We start from the raw sequence: 27,180 nt of genomic DNA on the forward strand, positions 1-27,180 counted from the left end.
TTTGTGGGTTTGAGTCCCGCATCAGGCTCCTCGCTGACAGTGTGGAGCCTGTTTAGAATTGTCTCCCTCTCTATCTGCCCCTTCCCCACTCACGTTTTCTCTGTTTCTCTCATGCAGCTTAAGGTTCACCACAGAATTCAAGGGGACGTACAGAGATTTCCCATCTATCTAACAGACAGGCACAGCATCCCCATTTATCAGCGTCCTGGATTGAGTGGTAAATTTGTTACAACTGATGAACCTACACTGACACATCACAATCATCTAAAGCCCATAGTTTGCATTAGGGTTCACTCCAACTGTTCATTCCTTGGGTTTGAACAAACCAAGGAAGTTTTCTACCATTGTTATATTTTACAGAGTATTATAACTGCCCTAACATCCTCTCTTTGCTCTGCCTGTTCATCTCTCCTTCTCCCCACAACCCCTGAAAACCATTGATCTTTTTACTGTCTTACAGTTTTACTTTTCCAGAAGGTCATATGTTGGCATCATACAGTATGCAGCTTTTTCAGATTGGCTTCTTTCACTTAGGAAAACAGATTTCAGTTTCCTCCATGTGTTTTGAAGGCTTGATAGCTAATTTCTTTTTAGCACTAAATAATATTCCATTGTTTGAATGTACCATAGTCTTTTTATCCATTCACCTACTGAAGGATCTCGTTTTCTTCCAAGTTTTGCAATTATTAAACTTGTAAACAACCGTGTGCACGTTTTTGTGTTGATATAACTTTCCAGCTCCTTTAGGTAAATACCAAGGAAGATGATTGCTGGATCATATGGTAAGAATATGTTTAGTTTTGTAACAAACCACCAAACTGTCTTTCAAAGTGGCTGTACCATTTTGCATTCCCACAAGCAATAAATGAGAGTTCCTACTGCTGCACCTCTTCACAAGCATTTGGTGTTTTGGTGTAGTGCTGTATCTCATTAATGTTTTAATTTAAATTTCTCTGATGATGTGATATGGAGCATCATCTCATGTGGTGATTTGCCACCTGTATGTCTTTTTTTGGTGAGGTATCTGTGAAAGTCTTTGGCCCATTTTTTTCAGTGGAGTGGTTTATTTCCTTATTAAGTTTTAAGAGTCTGTACATTTTGGGTTAACAGTCTCTTATCAGATATATCTTCTGCAATTATTTTCTGTCTGTGGCTTATTTTCTCATTCTTTTGACAACGTCTTTCACAGAGAAGAAGTTTTTAATTTCAGTGAAGTTCAGCTTATCAATTATTTCTTCTACTGTTTGTGCGCCTTTGGTGTTGTATCTAAAAGGCATCACCACACCCAAGGCCATCTAGATTTCCTCCTATGTTATCTTCTAGAAGTTTTATAGTCGCATGTTTTACATTTAGGTTCTTGATACATTTTGAGTTCACTTTTGTTAAGAGTGAATTCATTTCTTTTAGATTGTTTTTTTGTTTGTTAGTGGACATCCAGTTATTCTAGCACCATTAGTAAAAAAACACTTCCTTTGCTGCATTGCATTGGCTTTCTTCCTTTGTCAAAGAAGCTTGAGTATATTTATGGGGTGGGTCTATTTCTAGGCCCTCTATTCTATTCCATTGATCTGTTTGCCTCTTCTTTCATCAGTACGACACTGTCTTGATTACTGTGGCTTTATAGTAAGCCGTGAAGTCAGGTAGTGTCAGTCCTCCAGCTTTATTCTTCTCCTGCAATATTGTGTTGGACATCCTGGCTCTTTTGACTCCCCATAGGAACTTTATAATCATTTTGTTAGTACTCACTCACCCACAAATCTGCTGGGATTTTGACTGTGATTGTAGTGAACCAATTGATCAAGGTGGGAAGAATTGACATCCTGACAATACTGAGTTTTCCTATCCATGAATTCTCTCTCCTAGTTCAACATTTTTTTCAGTCAGTGTTCAGTGGTAGGATAAAGCAAGGAGAAGTGCAAGAGGCTTCAGAGTATTCACCCTAAGTTCAACCAGAAGTCATACTTTTATTTTTTTCATTTTTGCCTTCTATGGATTTTCTTTGAGCATAGGTTTCTGAGGGTAAAACAATGCTCAAAATCCACTTTATTGAGAATTTCTTAAAATAATTATTTTAAAGGTAAAGAAATATTGCTTTTTATTTTTTATAAATATATATGTGTGTGTATATATATATATATATATATATAACTATCTAAATATATCACTCTCTACATATGTATATGAAATATATACATATATAAATCTTGATGAACAGTAATTACAGAAAGCCCATGTCGAACCCAAATCCTTCATCTTTTGGGATTATATTCCTTTTCAGGTTATGATCTGATTCGGTCACGGAGGGTATTTTCCATTCCATGATCACCAATTTTACTTCTAATACTTGAATTTATCCGCCAAAAAACCCCAAAAAGGTCACATTCTGAAATAGGACCACTTTTGCTGTCACAATCATTAACAGTAAACGAGAAATCTAGAATAATGAAGAATTTAGGCAGGCCATTATGATCCAATGGATTCATAACTAATTTTGTTTATCAAACTCATTACCTGAATATATACCACTAATGATTAGGTCTTAGTAGGTAAGTTATGTATTCATTTTTAAAATAAAAAGTGCTAAAGCCAATATTTCACAATTCTTATCAGCTAGTCATTAGATGTTCTTGTTTCATAATTATGTTCCTTTGGTTTGTCTTTACCACTCAACAAAATATAACTTTTCCTTTTTCTTAACCCCCTAAAATTTCTCAACAAAACTAAGTCATTTTATATTATAACTCACCTCCAAAAATTTTAGTCCCACAGTAGCTATATTCTTTTGGAGGACCTATTTGCTCCAAATCTTTTCAAAGTTTGTCTTTCTTGCTATCTTTGCTCTCTTTTTTGGTTTTTCCGCTTCCTATAAATGTAATGGGGAAATGGCAACCTCGGGAACTGAGAAAAATCTAGTTAATGAATGGGAATGGAATGGAAAAGTATATATTTTAAGTTTTATTCACAAAATCAAGTACAATTTTAGTTAACTGTGTTTTAAAGATTGTAAGATATTGAGACCTGAAAATAAAGTATTCTTTAATGTATCTTGCAACTTTTTTCCTTTCTTTTCAAGTACTTTCCTTCATTTTACATTTTTCTAACCACACTATGCCTAGCAACTTCTCCAATGATTTCTAAAGTTGTGTCCCACCTCTCATCCTTTTATAGTGTATTAAAACAACTTATACTCAAAACTTAACTTTATACTAATAATTCAGATAGTGTTGGAGTCGCAATGAGTGACAGAAATGAAATTTTAGGATTGTGGATTAAAGTTATATGGATTGCTCAAAGTATAACTCCTCACATGGGCTGTCACAAACATTAATAACCAAACTCAAGCCATTTCATTGTATTATAAAATATAATTCATGTTTCTTACTTCTATTTCTACAGATTCATGTAGCTTCTTGCAGGTGGCTGAGAAAGTTTCAGATGTGCCAAACTCAAAATACCAAAATTTGTTCTTCATTCTGAAAAAGGAAAGGAAGAAGCAGCTTAGGCAATTATCAATAACAGAAGGGATTTTTTTTTTTAATTGAGCAGTCCTTTCTTGTATTATAAGTCATAAAAAAGGTTTGAGGACATATACCATCTATAACATAATAGATGGTCACATAATTTTCAAAGCTTAAATGTTGGTGTCAAATTATATGATTGCCTCTGAGGGAATTAGAAGAATATGTTGATCTGATAGATACAAGTATATCTTTGACTTTTATATATATTGGTTGCTCAGGTTTTAAAATATGATTTTAGTGCTTATAATTCTTAGCTTGTTCAGAGACAACTTGATTTAGACCAGCAACTCTATAATCATAAAGGGAAAAAAAACAATTGGAGCTTTTTATGAGAAAAATGAGACTAAGCTAACAATGCTAAATATTTCTAGATGGTTAGGTATTCATCAGAGATTGACATGATTGAATAGCATATTGAAAAGAAAAAAAAATAGTGGTTATCCATAAAGATAAAATTTAGTAACTTTGGGATAACCATTATTTTTTTCAGACAGTAGCCTCTTTTCTGTGAATAGTAGTGAAAAACTATGATACCATATGGAAGAACAAAAGAAGTAGTAGTATTTTATCAGTATAACAAAAGTTGCAAAAAATATAGTTTAAAATATTTTAGTATATTATCTGGAAGTAAGATGCTCAAAATTTATTTTCTCCCATGATCCAGTAACCCTATCTTTCTTTGTGCCAGGTAAATAAATTTATGATCATTTAATGTAACTTAATTACATTAGGTAATAGTGTATTACCCAATATTGAATTTAAAAGTTCATTCTCATGAAAAAAACCCGCAATTTTTAATTACACGTATTTTAACAAGGTATTATGCCCTCAATTAGGAGAAAAGCAGGTAAAATAAGATACATTTTTGCACATAAAGGCAAAACAAAAATTTTTGCCATATTCAAATATATCTCTCATAACAAATTATTCTTTTTGGCTTATAAATATTGATATGGGCTTTTCACATTAGAAGGTAAAACATTTCAACAATTAAAAATACATTTGGCGAGGACCTTACTTAATTCAGCCCTATGATCAGTTATGGAAAATTACATGGAGCCTAATACAACGTTTATTATTACAGTGTGTTGAATAGAGTTCTCTAATATGAAATTAGGAATTATAAAACTAATTTCATCTATCTAGACATGTCCAATAATAGCCTCATACAAGGACTTATTTACTTACAAAATTTTCACTAGCCCTTGTTGTATCAATCACCATATTCAGGCCAGTAATCTGAAAGTGTCCTATGCCTAGGATTCTAGTACCATGAATCCTTACTCTTTTTTGGAGAATATTTTCCTCGAGTTATGGCCTGACTTCATATATGTGAGTAGTTAGAAAGAGATGATAGCTAATTAGATAGAATAGGTTTAACACCAAGATCTGTGGGCCTGAGCCTACAGGCAAATTTATATTAAATTAATGTAAATATCTACTTCATTCAATATATGTAAGTTTACAAATTTACACAATGGCTGAAGTTACACAAATTAAAAATATTTTCCTATTGATTCATCATTCTGATGAAAACATGGCATTCAATAAACTGAGAGGGAAATAATGATTTTATGCAGTAGTTTCAAGACAATCTTAGGATAATAACAAGTAGATGTTTTATGACATTTTGGAACTGTCTCTCTATGTTCAGCAAGTTTTCTAATAACACTTGTGTTAGCATTTTATCCAGACCTTCTTGGACTCATTTATTCATCCATTCATTCATTCAACAAATATTCAGTAAGGACATTAACTTCCATATGCTACTGTGTTAAGTTGTAAATATATAAATATGAACACAATGCTTTGTTTCCAAGGAGCGCAGAATGTTGTAAGATTATGGACATATGAAATGATTAAAAAGTTAATTCTTTATATAATATATGAACAAAATGTTATGGGGAAACATTTCAGTGAGTCAACCGCTTATTCCTGGGAGAGGCCAGAGAGCTTCAGAAGATAAGGCGACACTTTAATAGGTCAGTAGAAGGTGGCGAACAAGGAAGAAAAACAAGTTCTGGGCAGTTTAGGTATGCAGAATGACTTAATACGGGGTAGGGGCTAACAAAGGTCTGTTTCAGAACATATATGTCAAGCTAGGAGGTTTGGAGTTGACATTCTAGATTAATAGGATGCTGACAGACCTTTATTACCAGTTGAGTGACATGGCCAGCTCTGGTTTATGAGCAGTAAGTTTAGCCGAAATGAATAAGGGGGCTAAAATGTTGAAATGCTAGTCATGTGAACAGAAATGTGGCTATTGGAATAGTACAAATGAAATATAAATGAAGGGCTAAACCTAGTGGCAAGGGAAAGGGAGAAAAGAGGCTCAATATAAGGGGCGTAAATTAAGTAGTATCAGTAGGAACTCATGATATTAGATTATATAGATTTCTGTCATACCAAGGTCATTATTTCTGGATATACATGTAGAAATACCAGAACATTACTCCAGCAAAAGAAGGATGTGTGTTTATATTATGACAGGTTCTGTGATCTAATGTATATTGCATGGTAGTTTGAAAATTAAATATATATAGATGTACACACATACACACACATACATATACATACATGAGACTGCTTATATTCCTTATCAATGGTTACTCCCTACTTTTTTTCCCATTCTGTCCATCAAAACTCTTCATAGCTTAATTAGGATGATGGAGGGCTTGTATCAGCTAACCAAAATATACCAACTTTAGGAAATACATCCCCCAAAAAAAGAAACTCTGAGAATTTACATTCAGTCTTTATTCCCCATATTAGTTAGCATTACTGCTCATGTGCAAAAGCTGCTTTAAATTCTCCATTATTACAACCATTTTATGTTTCACTTAGATAAATATATGGAGGTAATAAAAAACACATAGAATCAGATTCCACATGACAAATTAAAAGCTGTTAAATTTTATTTTTTCAACCAAACTGGTCTTTAGGTTGTAGAAATGCAAAAAAGCACATTTAAGCATGTATGCTATTTACTTTTACAGCTAACATTAGAAAATGATCCAAATAATTCAAACTCAAATTTGCCAGAGAAAACATGTAGCTTTGGACTTTAAGAATAATAAGGTAACTGGACATTTAACACACTGTGAAACATCCACACCAAATTCAAATTTATTGTATTCTTAGACAGGTTTTGTGACTCCAGGTATGATGACAAATGTCCTACAAGAAGTGACCCATATTATCATAATTTTAATTCATTAATATATTAAATCCTATTTCAATGAATTTAATTGTAAGTCACAGGTTTTGGTTTAATATTTAACGTGCGTGGCTACCAGATGTTCAGGTAAAAACTTTTAAAAATGAGCTCACATTTGTCAAGATTTTCTTCCCAACGGCCACTTTGTCTTTTTTACATATCCTCAGGGAAATGTAAACTACCAGATATTTTGTTCAAGCAAAGAATCATACTTGTCATTATAAAATGTAGGTAATATTTTGTTCTCCAAGTTCGGAACTTACAAACAGGTCATTTAATCTCAATATACTTTCCTTGGATTTTTTTTCTTCCTGGTATACATGTTTTTTGATTTGGCTTTTGTCTGCTACGTATTGTAAATGCAGCAAACATAAAACAAACAAACGGAACATGCATTGCTAGTGCATTTTCCACAAAGAATAACAAAGAGCCTAATTAGATATTAAGATCATTTCTAATGAAGTTGAAACATAAAGAGAAGGGTCAAACTGGTTCATTTATCTTATGTAGAAAGCTCAGAAGTCATAAACACAGAGAGTTGTTAATTCAGTGAAATTACTCTTAAAATTAAGGGTCAGCTTTTTTTCTCACAGATGTCTTTCTTTTTTATTCTATTATAAATATATATATATATAATTATTAAGATATTACTACTTAATATGCAAACATCTGAAAAGTCTTCTATTAGACACTTGACTCCCCTTTTCAAGCATCCTTAACTAAGCAATTCTACCTATATTTTATGGATAACATGCTCATGAGATAAGAAAATAAAACTCTTTTGATCATTGCTTTTCAATATGAAAGTAAAAACAATGCCTTAAGTAGCTTAGTTAGAAAGGATTTAAAACCAGTATGTTTTTCTATCCATTAGGGATGTTTCAAAAATCTCATTTTTTTTCACTAGCTTTCTTTCACTTTTGTCCTGTTATGAAAGTATTTCAACAGTTATTTCAATTCTGGCTTGAAAATCATTTTCTCATGAAGAACAATGTTTCTAACGATTCACTAACTTTAATGGTAAGATTCAGTCTCACAACTCTACAGAACATGCTAGGAACACAGCAGGAATTTTGAACTTGGCTAACAGTATCAGTGTTAAAAGATGCAGGCAGCACTCTTGGCTCACAGCAATAGGGTAAGTGTTTCAAGAGGTGCATTTATGTCATACAATCAATTCAGTTTTATTTATCTTTCAGTATCAAAAGCCATGACACTAAACACTGGTTATAGGGTTACTCGCTTCTTACCAAACTTAGTGAGGTAAAAATACACAAGCCTAGTGGTAATGCCGTGGTGGGACCTGATTCCTGGGCAGACCAGCAGCATCTAAGAGCTGCAGCCCCAGGCAGGAGAAGCTCCTACGGGGGGAGGGCGGCAAACAGAGCGGGCAGGGCAGCGGGGCCTTGACAATGCAGCAACCATAGGTTAACATAAGGGGGCAAGGCTGGGGACACTTGTAGCTTAGGCTGTCACCTCTTGACATCTGCAAACTGTCCAGGCATTTGTTAAGAATGAAGTCTATACCCAACCAAATGAGATTTGCTATTTAATTTTTTCTTTTCACTGGCAACTGTAAATACACGAATAAATGGTTATGAAAAAGGCTGCTTAAAGTTTGAGATTTGGGAATGAATGGGCACTCTTACTCCAGTTTATAAAAATCACAGTATTAAACACTGAAGTGCACAAAGAGTTATACATTTGCTTACAGAAATTTGAAACTATAGTTTTATGGCAATTACTACCCACAGGAACGTACTAGTGGCAGAAGGGACCCTATATTCTGTATTGTCAAATACTACACATTTTACTGATACCCTGAAACCCATGTTGTTGTTTTGTAACTAGTAATTTATAATCCTTTCACAGCAAGTGAATAATGTTGATAATATTATTTCATAAGGAAGAAACACAGCTGTAATGACCATAGTGGGGATATTTTATATTCACGCCAAAGAGAGCAAACATTTTTCATATCTCCAAACAATAGGTACAGATATAATTCTTTCTAATGACATATAAAAGTGCTTGTATCTAATGCTCATTCATAAGATATGCATGGTAAGTCCCCAGGAGACAATGAAACAAGCTACAGAAACTTCAGACAGAATCACACAATGTTCTGTCTTAGTGTGTAAAAAAAGATGGATATTCTAAAAGTACAATTTTTAACCTGAACTGCTCTGACATGAGTAAAGAAATTTCCCCTACAAAAGGATGCATCCAAAGATCAAAAAGTTTCAGTATGACTTTTCAATTATTTTTTTAAATTCTCTTTATAAAAGAAAAAGAATATGTGGTTATATATGAGTGTTTTTGTATATAAGAACTTTCTACTGTACGTGCTAATCAACCATTTCTTTCTTAAATGTTTTCTCCACTTTTTATTAGAAATAATTAGGAGAGTGAGAATGGAAAAGAATAAAAGCAGTAGTGATGCCACATTGCCAAGTCCATGCTAAAGAAGTATCTACATGGTAAGGTCCCAAGAGCAGTGATAAATTAATATTTATATGAAATGTAAAACTAAACCTATAAAATGTATAAATGATGTCCAGGCATGCTTACAATTGAGTATCTTCCCATAATAATTAGAGGGAGGACAAGAGTAAAGTAATAACTTTACTATTAAGTATTTCACAATCATGAAAGCTTCCCTAAGAAAACTGTTTGAAAGATGAAACAAAATTGTGATAGCAATAATTGCTGCTGTTATTGAGCAAGACACTGTCACAGGTGAACCCAATGAGGCTGCAAACTCATTCTCCTAACATCATATGGGAAGGAGCATAACCTAACTCAAGAAATTCTAGCTTTTTTCCCATACTGTCTCTCATTAAATGTAATAATGAATGCAGCATCACCTGAAACTTCTCCCTAAGCCAAAAGGGAAATGTTATAGGTCATATAGGTCATCATTAGATGACTCCTTTGTTCATATTTCTATTTTAAAAGAACTTCTATTCCCCTCTCCTGAAATAAGCCAACTAAAGATAACAATGTAATCTAGAGCTGACCGATGGGACCTGATGGGAGTATACTGTGGGTTTCTATGAAAGATTTTCCTCTCTGGTAAAGAGACACATGCAAAATGAAAGCTCTGCCCCTCCTTTCCTGTTTTTGCATGTTGTCATGTAAGATTATAATTGGAGATGGAGCGGCCATCTTGCCACTATGAAGGAAAAGGCATGGGAAACCTAGACATGCTAACCCAGATCCCTGCCTTATCAGCCAACTGTGAAACAGTCTGTCTTTGGATTTCTATTCATGGGAGATTTATAAATAAACTTTTATTTATTTTGTGTATTCTGTTACCAGCAGCTGACACACTGCTCATTATAGTTTTTAAGAGAATTTTCACATATATTATTATGAATGAGATATTTAGAAAATCTAAATGAGGTGATTTATTTGTCATACAAGTTTTCTAGATGTGAAACTCAGTGGTAACAAAGAAGGGAGTTAAGGTGGAGGATTTCTATTCAGCATAATTACTTGTGCTTATATTTTGACTAGACATGCCAATATAACTACACTTACTTTTGTCATGACTTGCTATCCCCCTGAATTTTCTAAGAATTATTTCCATGTATATATATTTGAAACAATCTTGTAAGAAACTTCGTAAAACATCCCTTTTTGAAGTATCTCTAATTTGCATCTGTTGCTTACATTATAGTCAATGAAGTCTGTAACGACTACTAAGCAGCTGGTAAATTCATACTTCTTACCATCACCCATATCCAGAAACTTCCCATATATCAAATTACCTTCCTATATATCCAATAACTTAGGAACAGAGTCACCTAGTGAAACGTGAATTGATGAAATACATCATGATGTCTGAGATCATCTGCAGAAATATTTAAGGTAGAGATAGTATTTCCCACTAAGATAAACAGGAATATGTTGAGCCAAGCCAAAATGGATGGTGAAAATGTAATTAAGCTCTGTATGCCTCTTTATAAAAGAAAGTTATAATTTATTTAAATGGATTATTTTATTCATAACTAGAAAGTGACTACTACATGAACATGCCTTCACTGTATTTAAAAGCAAAAAAAGAGGAAGGCACTACAAATGTGAGAATTAGCAGGTCTCCATGTATAACTCTGGACATCAAGGGAAACTAGACTGCTCTTCTCTCTGGTGGGACAGAAATTATTCAATGTTCTGTACACCTCATCGAGACAGGTACCACAACACACATTGGGATTACATTTGTACATAGAATAAAAGAAGTTTCTGCTTGTGCAACACTTAATACCTAGTCAGGGAACAACATTAAATTATTTCATATTAATTGTAAGTGTTAAAGGTTTACGGGATGCTGTGCATGTGCACAGTAAAAGGGAATTGCAAGACTTACTTAAGGAAGGAAATTGGTCAGGTTTTCCCTCTAACACAGCTCCTCAAACCCTCCCTTTTCCCTTGCTCTAATTCCATGATTATCAAGCAGTCTGGGAGTTAATATGGTTTTTGTGGATTGTGATACCATGGATATGGTGTCTTGAATGAAAGAACTGTATTCCAATCCCTAGAAAGGAATTACCACCTCCTTCCCTCTATTTTAAGTGGTATATAAATTTTATTACTTGGTAAACTTGAGCAAATTGAGTAAGAGCCTGGTCACTTCTGAGGACCATGATACAATTATGTTTTTGCACTTACCAAAATGATGATGAGACTATAATTACACACTTACAATATTGCCTGCTGGAAGTACTCCTAGGAAGACCAAATGGCCGTTAGTGGCAGCAGGGACAAGCAGCTGGATAATATGAATTGAATGTGTTGAGCTAGTTAGGGAAAGAATTGCCTGCCACACCTCTGTTTCTGACATTCACCATTTGACTTCCCTTCCTCCTCTTCTCTTTTTCTGTCTCTCTGACTCTGTCACCCTTTTTGTCTGCCGTATTTTCTTTTACCGAATATTCTAAACCAGTCAATTATTTAAGCACCAATTATGAGAACACAGTGTTAATATAGTTCAACAGATACTTAAAAAATATCTACTTAGTTTCAGGGAAGTTAATTAAATGAGATAGTTTCACTAAACTTAAAGTAAACACAGCTCCTGTTTTTTTCTGTCCTGCCTTGTGGGCAACTCTTTCTAACCAGAATATAAATTGATTGACAACTTTGTACAGTTAAGAACTACACAAAGGACTTCACATTAAACTGAGTAACTCTGTTTAATGACATTTGCTTTGCATATTAAAATATGAATGACATCTGAAATCAGGAGATGAAGCAGTTTCTGATACAACATAAGGAGTTCAACACGAGAAAAAAGATATTATGCAAATATTTTCATAAAACACATTTACTTTCCATCACTGAAAGGCCAATTAAATCCTCTATGACTATCCTCAGTATTACAGAATAATTTTAAGTTAGGAATTCTGTTCATTAGAACATATTATACCTTGCTGCATTTTAATGTTTCTCTTGACCAATTTTTAGATGCTCTGTTTTGTAAAACTTGAAAAAATAATGAAAAAAAAATTACACCTCTCTAGCTCCTTCACACCTTATTTCCCTTACCTTTATTCTGTGAAGACTGCCACAGTGTCACCACTGTAAAAAAATACTTCTAATAAAACTTGTTTCTATTCTCTGAAAATTAGTTAAGTGTTTTTTACCTTTGGTTTTTCTTCACACACTAGAAGCCCTTTCCAATTCTGCAACAAGAAGCACAACTTTGCATTTTGAAAATGCGGTTCACCTTAAAACTCTGCTCACACTACAACTGAAGAATGGGATAACTCTCTTTTTTCCAATGTTACAGAGGAGTGGTTTTACAAACACATTAATTGTTGTATATAAAAATGATATGGACAGGAATCAGATACTAGAATTATATTGAAAATATTGGTATTTTTAATCAAATTGAAGAATTATACAGTCTAACATGTGAGTCAGTAAATCCATTCTTATTTAGATTACATTTTTTGTCACTGATTCATATCTTAAGGGACCCAGATGACTCCCTGAAATATCATGATCTGTTTTTGTTGATAGTAAATATGCTCTAATCTATATAAAATATTCAGGCTGACTCGTATATAAACTAATTGACAGAAGGAGACATTACAGTTTGGGGATTAATCATTGTGCTGGTATATTCAAGTACATGTTAGATAATTCTAAGACAGATGTGAAAGAAACATTTTTCCTCTTTTTCTCTCTCGTATCATCTACTGTTTTATTTTAAAAATATGCCTAGCCTATATACTGTTTCCTTGTATTTGAAATCATACCCATATAAACGTATAATAAATGAAGATGAAATCCAGTTGGAAATATTTTATAAGATAAAACTATTTTCAATTTACATTACCATAAACAAATAAAAAATCACCATTCTTTGCTATATTAAAGGACTTAGGCACATGTTCCACTATTTCCAGAATTTAAATAAAAAGTCACCTGCATACTTCAATCAAGGCCGAGCCAAATGATATACTTTGTCCACACAAGTAGTACTACAGTGTGAACCCAGATATAGTGTTGAAATCATTACATCCTGAATATTATTGGATATTTATAGTCACTCATTTAGGTTAATGACTAATTTAGAGATGTTTCCTAGTCTGAACAGATTATACAGATTAGAGAGAATAGCTCATTGTCATTTTGTATCAATCAATATGAAAAGAAAATTTCTTGGAGGCACTCTTTAGTGAATGGTCAAATATTCATAAAATTATCATAAGATTATTCATAATTATATAAAATGCTTTAGTGTCACTGAATCTTGCCAGAGTTAATTATTATAGATTCACGAAATCACATATGTGAGTAAGAACTCTATTTCCCATTCAACTATTTCTCTAAAAATTTAGAACCCAATCGTTTGAGATGGATGAAAACAAAAAGCAACTTCTTTAGGAACATGAAAGAAAGACCAAATAAATGTCCGTTAGTTGTGTTTAGTCATTCATTCAACAAAGATGTATTAAAAATCTCTTACGTGCCAAGTACTGTCGTAGCTGCTAAAAAGTCATCAATGATTAAATAAAGTTTCTACTCTCATATTGCTTATAGCCATTATGTATCTAAATGTGAGATTAGTTTGCCTATGACCCCTTAGAATTAATAAACCACTCTCTCCATCTCTTTTCATTCTTAGAACAGAATATGTATAAAATAAGATCACAAACAATATATAACAAAATATACACATTTTAATCAGCCAATTCCTGGACTTCAAAATTTGATTACAATTGAATAACTAATGGTATTATTTAATGTCCACAAATTCTTTCCGGTCCTGCATGTAAGCCCCTATGCAGTGGGACTATGTCACTTTTCCCTTCCAGAGCTCAATCTCTTTCTCCACCACCTTGAATCTGCGGGTCACTAGCCTTAGGGAATTACTTTGACCAACTGAATGTGGCAGAAGGAACACCGTGCAAGTTGTAAATGCCACTTTCCCCCTCTTGGAGCTCTGTGCCATGGACTCCATGTTGAGAAGAAGCCCAGGATGGAAAATGATGTGAAGATGAAGCTCTAATATACGAGCTGAACCCTGCTTATTAATTGGTTTCCTGAAGCTGAAGAGCTGCCTATCCAACCCACAGAAGTATGAGAAATAATAAATTACTCTTGTTTTAACCCATTGAGTTCAGTGTGTTGCTAACTAGAAATGGGAAAGACACAAAAACATGTTACATATCTCAAAATGTGCTAAGCACAACATATACAAAAGCCAGTAAAGCTTTCCATAGCTCTGCCTCTAGTGCTTGCCCTACAGTGTAGTGAGGAAGATAGGAATTCTCAAATACACACTGTGAAATTGCTGTGGTAATATGAGAAAGAAAGAAAAGCAAAGATACTTCATGAGAGGTTACAATTAGTGGAAAGGCAGCACATTTCTGGCACAAAGGCCCGGTGGTAGAAAGCAGGTACCTAAAACTTCTTGAAAAAAGGTCAAAGATCCTAGAAGAGATACAAAGTTAGCTCACTGAGATTGTACGAGCACAGTAGGGGCACATATTTAGCTGTACAGTTTATGTGTCTTATGAAGAATACTGTTAGTAGCAGTGTGTATACAAAATTTATATTTCTGCGGTCTGTGTATTTCCTTTTGATGCAATTACTGGCTGTATGAACATTTATGAAATGACAACAAAGCACTTAACAAAAAAATCACCAAAGCAATATTCAAATTGTATTCAGAATCCTTGTATATTCAAGCCTTCAGAGTTGAAACTTGGTAACCTAAATAAATGTAATAATGGAAATGGATGTGAAAGAAAAGAGTTCTAGTGACTGTGGCTGTATTTGTCTTTCAACTGAATACTTAGATGTTTACTTTGAAGTAGAGGAATATGATAGGGCAAATAAATATAGTAATAACCAGGCAAATCAACTAGTTTCTTTATATTTTATGGCTTTGTAACATGTGGTCATCAACTTTATTAATTCAGTATAATATAGAGAATGTGCAAAATTCTGAAAGAGTGAAAAGATTTCCAAACTCTTATTGTTTTCACAAAATAAAAGTGTCACTGTGAAAAAGTAACGATTATTTCCAATCTGATAAAACTAGTGAAATATTTCTGTTGGAAACAAAGTTTTGCTTTTCTCTCAGCTCAAAAAATATAGGCTGCAATTAACTAACAATCCTGGAGTTCGCTTCCTTTGCCTACTAGACTCTCAATATTATTATTGCCCAAAGACTGGCAAGTGACCAGGATGAAGAAGCATTTTGAGGGATTACTGATTTAAGCAACCCCTGAAAGAAAAGCAAACAAATAGAGAAAAGAAAGAAAAAAAAATTCTAAATTCTTTTTGTTACATTCAATCGTCAAAATAGAGTAATTTTCTCTCATCATCCATAAATCTATCATCTAGCTAATACTTCAGTAAAATCATTTCATTGTAGCACATCATATATATTAATAAGCTACTAGACTTTTTCTAATAATCTACTTTCCTTTCCACTTTAGATTTAACAATCATATAATAATCACTGTTCTGCTTGCAAATGAATCATATGCAATAGTAAGGAAATAGCTAAGAGAGAGATGCAGCCCAGGAGAGATTTAATCATAGGAAATGGCTGACTTTTTATTTCCAATAACCATCTGCACTCATGGTAAATCAGGTGCTAATGAAGCTCAGGACCAGACTGCACGGGAGCATAAATCTCAAGAACCAAAAGTCGTGGAGAAACAGACTTCAGAAAAACAGAATTTTCTAAGGAAATGTACCAAGATTATCATACAGAAGGTCACCATCTGCAAATGTGTCACATAAATGAATATATTTGGTAGTCCTAATACCACTTTATGACACTGACTGTAAACATTAAATATATATCCTTCTTTCAAAACTTACCACTTTAAAATATTATGAACATTTTGCTGTCCTCTTAGACAGTCAACATCTTGAGGGTAGGGGCTCTACCTGTCAGTTTCATTTTAACGTCTTTCATAGTGCCTTAGACTTATAAGCACTCAATATTTGAAGAATAAATGATGGGAATAAAACTATTAATTGTGGGCTCCCACTTTTAGAGCAGAAAAGCATCACAGAAGTGTTTTTCTCCAGTGGATGAAGAAGCCAAATCTATATTTGTTGGAAGTTATGTCAGACACGAGATCGGACTCAAGACTTCTGAGCATCAGTCAATATGACTATGTTTTCTAAGACTTAAGTCTCTGTCATTGCAACATGGATTATATCTATCCCCATGATTATTAACGATTGCATTTTAACCATCTGCAAACAATACAAGAGCAAGGACCTGAAATCACAGGTAAAGATGAGGTATGAGATTTCTATTAACACTTGAATCAACCTGAATTCCTCAGTCAGCCCTAACTTATGCAGAAATCCTAGTGAAGGGCTAAAAAGTTTTTTTCCTCCATTTTTGTAAAAATAAACCTGTAAAATACTAAAAAATATCTAGACACTAGAGCCAATTAGTCTGTAATTAGCTTCATGAATTATATGAAGCAAACGGAGCAGCCATTCTTAATTGACAGTGGGTCATGATACTTTGAGACTTTGGTAAGAGTCATGAACCTCATTTCCTAAAGTATACACATGACACATATGTAAAAGGACCATGCCTAAAATTTCAGAAGTTTTACAGTCTCCTTGAAATCTACTGATAGTGCCTAGAACTATATAAATCCAGGTTAAAAGTCTTAACTATGGCGGTATTTGCAAAGTCGAGGATTAACAAAAATCCTCAAGGTGGTATGTGTCATAAATGACAGATCCTGAATGTAAATTATTTTTATTTCTTTTCAAAGTTATTTGGTACCAGCATGTATCGTGTGAGATCACAAATGCAATTTTCAACTGTGTTTTCATATATCTCTATGAAATCCATGTGAAATAAAATAACTGTTTCCACTTAGAATTGAGAAGAAAGGAACATTTTACCATACAATAGATATGATACGATGAAAACAAAATACATAGAGCTATAGCCATATACTAACTTTGCTATTCTAACAAGAATTCATAAAGTTGGAATTGATTACATTTTATGAGTGGGTTTTAACCCTCAGTCCATACTTTTGCCTCTAGCAAATTTACATTGCTGTATCCCAAATACGTTAGCGTTATGACTTATGGAAATCTAATTTGCTGTTGGCAAGAAGAACGTTTGTATATATTTTCATGTTTACTGTTTTTCCCTCTCATTTCTCTTCATACATGGCAAAGCACTGACTAACCTCTGTTTCATAATACAAAGTATTTTACCTGAAACCAAATACTAGTCTATTTTCAGTTCCATAAAAATTTAAACTGAAAGGGGATTATATGTTGCAATTAAGCATATTTTCAAATAACAAATTATAACTAAAGACAGATTTAAAAGCTAAATATTAAAGTTAAACTTGAAGTTTTCTTCAAAGGTTTCCTCTAGAAAGGAATATACATTCATAATTATATTCCATATTGTGTTAAGAAATAATAGAAATACTTTAAAAACAAAATGTGAAGGAACAATCAGCAATGTAGCCTGTAATGCAAGTGCAAGGCAACTATGCCCACAAGCAGCAGGTGAGTCAGAGCAACACATGTGTAAGCAGTGCCATCCAGAGTGTCTTCATCCTTGAGACTCGGGTGTGACTTGTTTTGTGGTATCTTGACCACAATGAGAGGTGTGTATAACAGGAGAGGTTACAGATAATGACGGTTTCTTAGCATTTCCTAGAGCAATTAGCAGGTATCAAATCATGTTTATATGCATTTACCTATCACTTTACATATTGTGTTAGGAACTCATGTGCTTTCTTGGAAAACACAGAAATGGTGCCTATTTTTGACCCTGGATATTATTCAGCCATAAAAGAGAATGGCATCTTGCCATTTGCTAAGCGAAGTCAGAGAAAGACATATGTGGCATTTAAGAAACAAATGGGCGAAGAAAAAAAAGAGAGGAACCAAGAAACAGACTCTTAACCACAGAAAACAAACTGATGATCACCAGAGGGGAAGTGGGGGAGGGGAGGAGGATGGGTAAATAGGTGATGGGGATTAAGGAGTGCATTTGTTGTGATGGTGGAGCACCGGGTGATGTATGGAATTGCTGACTCACTATATTGTACACCTGAAACTAATATTACACTGTATGTTAACTATACTGGAGTTTAAATTAAAAATATGAGGAAAAAAAAGGATGACTCTCAGAGAATTCACTCAAGTATATCCTTTGAATCTGCCCATTTAGTTTTGTCCATATACATTTTTACTACATTAGTCCAAATCATTATCATCACTTGCCTTTGATTATGGGATCACCACAATTTGACAAATATTTTTACTTTCTTCCTTTAGGAAACCATATGGGATTTACACCTCGTGGCCGCCTTATGGTGGTAGGGGGCCATGTGGCTACTTCTGACCAATAAGATGTTAAGAAATATGGTGTGAGTCATTTTAGGACTGGAACAGTTAATAGCCAAAGTGAGCTTCTCTGGACTTCTGTTCTTGTGCACTGAATGGCAAGGGTCAAGTATGTGGCTGTGGTATCAACTTGGATTTCTTTTTTATGTTTATTTATTTATTTTGAGAGAGAGAGAGAGAGAGAGAGAGAGAGAGAGAGAGAGAGAGAGAACGAACAGGGAAGGGGCAGAGACAGAAGGAGATAGAGACCCCAAACAGGCTCAGTGCTGTCAGTGCAAAGCAAGAACCTGGGCTTGAACTCAAAAATCGTGAGATCAGGACCTGAGCCGAAATTAAGGGTCAGATGCTTAACTGGTTAAGCCATACAGGTGCCCCTCAACTTAGATTCTTAACCGAACAGAGTAAACAAGGCTCCCTTACCCTTGCAAAGAACTTGAGAGAATGATATTTTGTGGTTTTCAGTCACCCTTACTTTGGGGATATTATATTGGCAGAACACTTCCTATCCTGTTCAAACATGCTCTAACATACCTTTTCAAACACTGCTGCTTCACTCCCAAACTATTCTCCAAAGAGGATCCAGGTTTTGTTCACTGTTTCAATTTGTGAAACAGTTCCTGTTCTGTTGATTTAAACTGAATGAAATGATGTTATCTGGTACTAAATCATTTCTGAAATTTGTCTTTATTTTTACTCTAGTTAGTTTTTGATCAAAATAAAGTTTCACTTCATTAATTAAAATGCTAGTGTCATCAAAACTCTTAACCTAAAGTTGAAATGTCTTTCCTATCCTGGCTAATGGCTGATGAAAGAAGAAAGTCGATAGTAAGGGAGAGGGGGAAGTTCTTCACTCATTTTTCACCTAGGACTTCTCTCCCCGATCCATCTTACAAACCATGTTCTCTGACCTTGCCAATTTGGAGCACCAGGTATGATAAGAGGGAAGGAGAGTGAGACAGTTCTTGATTTGTATCACAGTGGAAAACTTCACTCAGGCTTTTTACTTCTGTCTTATTTTTAACATTGACTGTACTCTTGAGCCGTTGTTTTCATTTTTCTTTTAGAGATTCCTCCCTGTACTGTACTCCCTTTACCTCTACCACTGAAGATATTTGTGCCACAATCCTTGACATGGTCAGGTGCTCTGCCACTCCTCGTTTTGACCTCCTCCACATCCTCTGGGCAGCTGCCAATCTAACTTCCATTTCCTTCTGCTGAGGCGACTTTGTTTGTTCTGAAGGATGTAACACAATCCCAAAGCAGCTCATGGCCTTCCCCCCCTCCCTGCAGAGCTCACAGATCCAGCCTTCAGGCTCCAAGTTTGCCTGATGAACTCAGAGACCACACCCTGCAGTCTTCTGCTCTACTGTCAATAGCTACTTTAGTCAGCGTCCCACCCTTTATCTCACTCAGACCTAACTCATGCATAATATGCTGCAGGGCAAGTGGACACATACAGATCTCTAAGTGAATTTTGGAAACGTCCTCTCCTAATTTTGGTTTAGGTGGGGTTCGCAGGGACTGACTTCACTGGGAGGGCTGAAGAGAACCCGACAGCCTATCTCCTTCCAGAGAAATCCTCTTCAACAATCTTCCAACCTATACTCATTGGCTGTTTTATACTTTTGGTGTGGTGAAGTGTTTTAATGGTCTTAAAACTGGTTCTGTATTAGCACCTCTCTTTGGAATATGCCTCAACTGAAACTCCCATTATAATAATCTGTTCCAAATATAAGTCAAGTTTTAGCAACCCCACCTGTCCCCCAGGGTCTCACCCACATCCTTACTAAAGTCCTTCAGTGACTTTATTTGAATTGAGGATACAATGGAATTAAGCCTATAAAGTCCATATGATCTAGAACTTACCTGTTTTTTTTTTTTTTAATTTTTTTTAACGTTTATTTATTTTTGAGACAGAGAGAGACAGAGCATGAACGGGGGAGGGGCAGAGAGAGAGGGAGACACAGAACTGGAAGCAGGCTCCAGGCTCTGAGCCATCAGCCCAGAGCCCGTCGCGGGGCTCGAACTCACGGTCCGTGAGATCGTGACCTGAGCTGAAGTCGGACGCTCAACCGACTGAGCCACCCAGGCGCCCCTAGAACTTACCTGTTTTAACAACCCTGTGATAATAAGACCCAGTCTCGGAAGTCTTCTTTGATTCTTATATGAAAGAACATTCTTGCCTTAGAACAACATTTCTCAATCTCAGGACTACTGATATTTAACTGTCAGATACTTCTCTGTTGTGAAGGGCTGTCCTGTGAATTGCAGGATGCTTAGCAGTATACCACTCCTCTACATACTATCTGCCATTTGTACTTCTGCCTTGTGACAATCAAGAATGCTTCCAGGGGTGCCTGGGTGACTCAGTCGGTTAAGCGTCCGACTCTTGGTTTCAGCTCAGGTCATGATGTCATGATTCGTGAATTTGAGCCCTACATGGGCTCACTGCTGTCAGCAGGGGGCATGGGATCCTCTCTCTCTACCCCTCTCTGTCTGCATCTTCTGCTCTCTGTCTCTCTGAGAAGAAATAAACTTATAAAAAAAAAGTTTCTAGACACTGCCAAATACCCTGTTGAGAGGGCAAATCATCCACTTACTGCCTTAAAAACTTCATATGATACTCCCATTCCCTACAAATTTCTCTTTCTCATTCTTAGAAAAGTTTTACTTATCTTTAGCTCTGGATGATCAAACTAAATCAGTTTGTTGTTGTTGTTGTTGTTGTTTTTTGTTGTTTTTTGTTTTTTTTTTTACTACAAAGCATCCTGTACCTCACTTTTCCATTGTGAATAGACAGGTTTTTAACAATCTCCTCCCCTTCCTCTCCAAAGAGATACTTTTTGAAGGCTGGTAGCTGTGTTGGGACATTGCACACACTAAGGCCAGAACAACAAAATGAAGCCATTGATAATACAAATGAAGGGTGAGGAAAAAGCCACGTCTCTGTTGGGAAAACTTTCCAGGCAGAAAAACAGTTTTAATTTTCTCTTCTATATGCAGTTTGCTGAATCCAAAGACTTCACTGATGTTTCCTGCTGAGAGTGGAATAGATGAAACTAAATGAGTAATAAGAGTTTTTATTTATTGAACATATACTATGTGCCCTACATCAAATGACAGGTTCCCTCCTCACAGTGCATTTGCCACTGGAGTTACCCTTGTTTTACAAGAGACAAAAGTGAGACACAGAGAGAATAAATTATTAGTTCAAGGCCAGGTATTGGCTTCACTTCTGACTGTACTTTGCTAAGGCCAGGCACAAACCTGTCTTCAGTCTTCATACTTACTGCTGTCTCTGTCTGGAATTTTCTTCCCCAAAATAACCATATGCCTTTCAGGTCTGTATTCAAATGTCTCCTTCTCACAGAGAACTTCTTGACTACTCTATTTAAAATTCAACCCTTGCCCTATCCTGGCATTCCCTGCCATGTTTTCTTCCATAGAACTTCCTACCTTTCAAAATATTGATGTTTTAATTGTCGGTTATGTTTCCCCCAAAAGATTAAAAATTCCTTCAAGACAATGATCTTGTTTCACGGCTATATCCTCAATGCCTATAGAACATGCTTCAAATTTGGTAAGTTCTCCAAAATATTTTTTGGATAAATTGAATACATTTCCAGCCTCAACATGGGGGTCTTAGTATTTGAGTCAACCCAAGACAGCACAGAGACCTGGCTTGAAATGTTGGCTCAAATTTGTTTCAAGCACAATTTCATTTTAGTTTTCTACAAATAAGGATACCAGCAGTGGAAATGTTACACAGATATTCCAGGACACAAGAGCATACAAGTGGCCCTCTCATGCCTCTCGAGTTTCTTCTCAGAAAGCAAAGCCCAGAGGCAGAAAGGAGGTGAACACCCAGCCTATTCCTGCAGGGAGCTGCCAGCATCAGGTGAGCTCAAGCTGGCACAGAACACCCAAGACAGCTGTGGCTGAATTCAGAGGTAGCTTGAAAGGATTCTTCATGAGGCTCAAAGTCACCTGCTGTGACAATCCACCATAGTAACCTTTTGTGTTTCTCAAAACTCTCTTTAATTTCCTAACTAACCTAATTCATCATGCAATATTTTAAATATATTTTCTATCCTTCTTGTCACAGAGACCATGAAAACAGATGCTTACTCTTATCACAAAAATAACCTTATACCAGATGAAGATTTTACCAGCAACCCCCCCCACCAAAAATTAACGAAGTTACTAACTATGCAATTTTTCATCTTAAATTAAATCATAGGAATAATTTTCCTCTCTCCCTAAACCCATTAGAAGTCTGGTATTTTATAGCAGAGATGACATTGAAGGATTCACAAATTAATGAAACCATTGTTACAGTGCTCTAAACTTTAGGGAAGAGAATTATAAAAGCCTTATAAAATCATGACTGTGCCCCTCCCCTGCCCCTTCAGTAGCACGTGCATTGCTTATTTAAATACGAAATCCACGGAAAGCCATTGTATGAATACTTTCGCACTAATTTTCTAAGGTGATTAAGGAATACCCAGATATTTCCATACAGGCAGATTTGCAAAGTTGATCAAACATTCAGAGTGTAGTCTTATTCCTTGAAGCAGAAGTAGTCTTTCTATAAATGGCCAAACGTGGAAATTTTGAAGACAGTGTTGAGAGTTCGGGGCCCCTCCCTCACCACCAAAGCCATGGGGAAAATTTCTGGGAGACCCCATAGCCCAAGGCTCCATGTGGCCTTTGAAACTTCAGGCAATATTTAGAAAGTGGAAGTACAGGACTGTCTCTGTGTTTGGTAGTCCAGGTTGTGATGTTACAGAACTCAGGTTATAGGATATGGGGTTCAGAACCATGAGAACCTCTAAATTTGAGGCACTTTTGTTTCACAATATTCTGAGTTCTGTCTCAAGGGATTTTATCCTTTGCCCCACTGTGCAGAATTGTTTCCTGATTAGGCCGTTTCAAAGCTAAAGGGACAAAAATAGGGCTGAGCAGTCAGCCAGCCAGCCAAATGTACCTTTTATAAATCTATCTCTTAGCTTGTAGAGAACTCTAACAATGGTTTCATTAATTTAGCAATCATTCAATGTCATATCTATTATAATGTACTAAGCTCTTAAGAGAAAGAAAAAAAAGAAAATTGTTTTATTCTCATGATTTAATTTAAAATGAAAAATGAAAAATTGCATTGATGGTAGTCTTGTTAAACTTTCTTGATTTGCTTTATGATTTAAAGGATAGACTTTCTTTTCTTGAGGCCCATGCTTTTGTCTTCTATTTTAAAACTCCTCACTGAACATTCTTATCTTTCTAGGACAGGTATGAAAACACTTAAGTGATTTTAATAAAACTGGTAATATGTACTTAAAACTTGGTAACAAATGCGGTCCCAAAAGATATTCGTACTAAAACAGTGTGTGTGTGTGTGTGTGTGTGTATATATATATATATATATATATATATATATATATATATAACTAGCCAGGACCCCAAATTATCTGTGTAACAATGAAGATCTGTGTTCTCCACCGACAATAATGCACCTTGTGTTAGCTGGGCCCTCTCCTGATCCCTCGGCCCCTCCCGGGACTCCCTACTAAATCAAGTCTCCAGATCCCAGGTGAGTTTTGCTCCCCTTGGCAGTATGTAAAAGTGTTCACAGCCAGGCCTTGGGATTTTCCCTCTGAAATGTCTTCATAGATAGTACAGTGCTATTCCTTCCCCAGAGTGCTTTTTTGATGATTGTCTAAAATGCCAGTCTTTCTAATTCACAAAAGGTTTTCCCGGAATGGGTAATTCTTGGATCTGCCAGGCTACTAACTGTCCCCTATGATTCTGCATTGAAGGTGAAGTACATCAGAGTCACTCAGTCAGACACTCTTGGGATAGTTTAGACTTTACCCAGCTGGCCCGGCAAAAACTGTGTACATTGTGGGGCTGCAAGAGAAAGATTTTTACTGAAAGCAGGAAATAATGAACAACAAATGAATTTAATTCTGGCTGATGAGGCCTCACTAACTTTGAAGCTGACTTCTTTATGAACCCTGATTCTCTTTGGAGATTCAGTCATTTCTAGGGGAAGAGAAGATGGCATTCTAATCCATCTGCCTATATAAACAGAGTAAAAATATATATTATTGTTAATTTCTTAGTTTTGAGTGTTCACTTCTTAGTTTGGTAAATGTATCATGACTAAGTAATACGTTAAGGGGAAACTAGATAAAAGGTCTATGGAAATTCTCTATACCATATTTGTAACATTTTTGTAAATGTAAAAGTACCCCAAATCTGTTTAAAAAATTTGTGGTAGAGGAAATTACCAGTAATTCAAAAAGCCAAATATACCCTAGGGAATGATATAACTAGTCTTTATAAAGGATGGAAAATTACTTAATATATATTCTAGAAACACTGATTATTTTCATCAAAAAACTAACATCAAATACCTCAACCAATGTGCTTCTGTACAAAACACTATCAGATTTAGGGAAATGTATATGGTAAGGTATATACTGAAATCTTAAAAACTCAAAGGGACCATAAAGATCCCTTATTTTAAATAAACTATGTACATGAAAGCATTTACCTACTCATTTTCTTTAGACCTCCTCTTACTAGGTGATTATGCATATAGAATTAAGAAGGGAAAAATTTAAATCCATGTTTTTGCTCTTGTCCATTATAAATATTTACACATTCCTGTGAAGTACAAAAGAAGTTGTTATCAAAACCAATTTGGAAGGATAGGAGGAAATTTTCATTAAAAATACAGAAATAAAGTAAGGCATAATGAGACTAGGGAATGTCATCTGAAGAAAAAATTTAAAAAAATTCTTAGTTTTTACCAAAATCCTTTTTAAAAAAATACTGTAGACAATTATGTCACGTATACATTTTAAGACTTTTTTCCCCCATCATACAAGATTTCTTCATTTTCTAAATTTGTTATTTGTAAATCTAATTCATTTCCTTGGCTATGTTTTCTTATCTCATTATGCTGAATTCAGTGAGTGTTTGTTTTGGAACCCTCTTTAAAATATGAGCTCCCATTTCTTTCATCATCTGTAAGTACTTAACCATGTACAGAATCATTTTTTGTTGAACCAACTTTCCAGTTCACACACCACTGTTAACAGAAATTGTACAATGAAATCCTTCGTTAGGTGCCTCAAAGAAATTATATTTTTCCCCACTTTCTGGTTCTAGTCTGTGCTTGAGAAACTTTCAGGATGGCAGGAATCCTGACTGATGTCAAATGTTGATGAGTTTAGTTGGCTTTAAGCAATTGTTTCAAATACAGTAATTCCTCCTTTAATCTCTGCCCAAATAGATGCGTACATACTTCTAGAGCCTGGAAAGTCCTATTTTCTGATTACAGAATATTCTGGTGTGTATCTGAGGTCCAAGGTTGGCCAAGAGGCAGCTACGTGCAAGAGATGGGAGCAGACTGTGCTATAGATAAAAGTGAAGCTCCTCAAATGTATGATGGAGCAGCGGGTGGAAAAAGACGAGAAAAGATCATTGTTGAGAGCTGAGGCCAGGGCCTCACTCCCTTTGTGCTGTCACTTCCAAGTGAGAAACTCCAAAGAGTTGGAAACTGGCCTTCTCTGTTGTTACACCAATGTAATGGAAAGAGCCTATTTTATTTAACAATAAGCAAGCTGATTAGACCAATTTAAAACTTTTAAATATTAGATACATAATGTGGGGACCACCATTTGTACTTTGCTCCAGGTCCTGAAAACCTCAGGTGCAGGATAATAAACGAGGATAATAATTCTAGTGACTAAGATTTATGGAGTGGCTTCTATATGGAAAGTACTACATAAAAAGCTTTGCATCCACTATTTTATTTAATTCATTTAACAACCCTTTAATGTAGGAACAATTCATGTTGCACATTCTAGAGATGAGAAAATGGGAATTAGAGGGGTAGAGTGATCCCACTAAGCGATTCTCCTTTCAGTCACACAGAGTTTATAGGAAGGCTTCTCTCTTTGACATTCAGGAAGTGGGCATCCATACAATTTCTTCCTGTTTTTAGCCATATCCTAATCACAATTTTTTTCCTAAATTCTATTGGTCTTAGAGGAATGGTGATAACATTTGCCAGTTTCAGTTTCCATCTCTGCTTAAAGTGGAATAGCACTCAAAACTTGGCAACCCATGGCTTTGGATACTGATTTTGCAAACTCTTTGTAATAATACAATATTTTCATTTTGTCAGTGTGATTTTTTTTTTCGATCTTGAGGTGTATGTTTCACACATGTTCAAATTCAGCCATCTTTCTTCTACATCTTATTTTTACAAGACGATTTATTCTTAGGACTCAAATAGTTTTCATCTCAGATTTCACCTCTGATAGGATGATAGCAGCTGCCTGGATGGTTCTGCCAATAAGGAGCATGGGGCTCTATGTGGATGCAGCAGGAATGACCAACTTAGAAACAGACAGTGAGAGTATGCCTTCTATAAACTTCTTACCCACAATTAACAGAGTTCTTATGCAAAAATATATAAAAGGCAGCATTTTTGTCCACCGAAGTGTTACTCAATAAAGCACATACAAAATACAAAGGAAAACGCCTATT

The 27,180-nt window shown here is 35.2% G+C and overlaps 1 protein-coding gene across 14 annotated transcripts in view; it reads right to left on the reverse strand.

Moving 5' to 3' along the window:
* Positions 1-27,180, reverse strand: part of DGKB (diacylglycerol kinase beta) — a 713,599-nt gene that overhangs the window by 184,601 nt on the left and 501,818 nt on the right. For all 14 annotated transcript variants that reach the window (XM_042967524.1, XM_042967496.1, XM_042967510.1 and 11 more), the window contains one exon: positions 3,383-3,473. In XM_042967524.1, coding sequence (XP_042823458.1) covers positions 3,383-3,473 — 91 coding nt within the window. The remainder of the gene's footprint in view (positions 1-3,382; positions 3,474-27,180) is intronic.

This window comes from Panthera tigris, chromosome A2 (assembly GCF_018350195.1).
Source record: "Panthera tigris isolate Pti1 chromosome A2, P.tigris_Pti1_mat1.1, whole genome shotgun sequence".
Taxonomy (NCBI): Eukaryota; Metazoa; Chordata; class Mammalia; order Carnivora; family Felidae; genus Panthera; species Panthera tigris.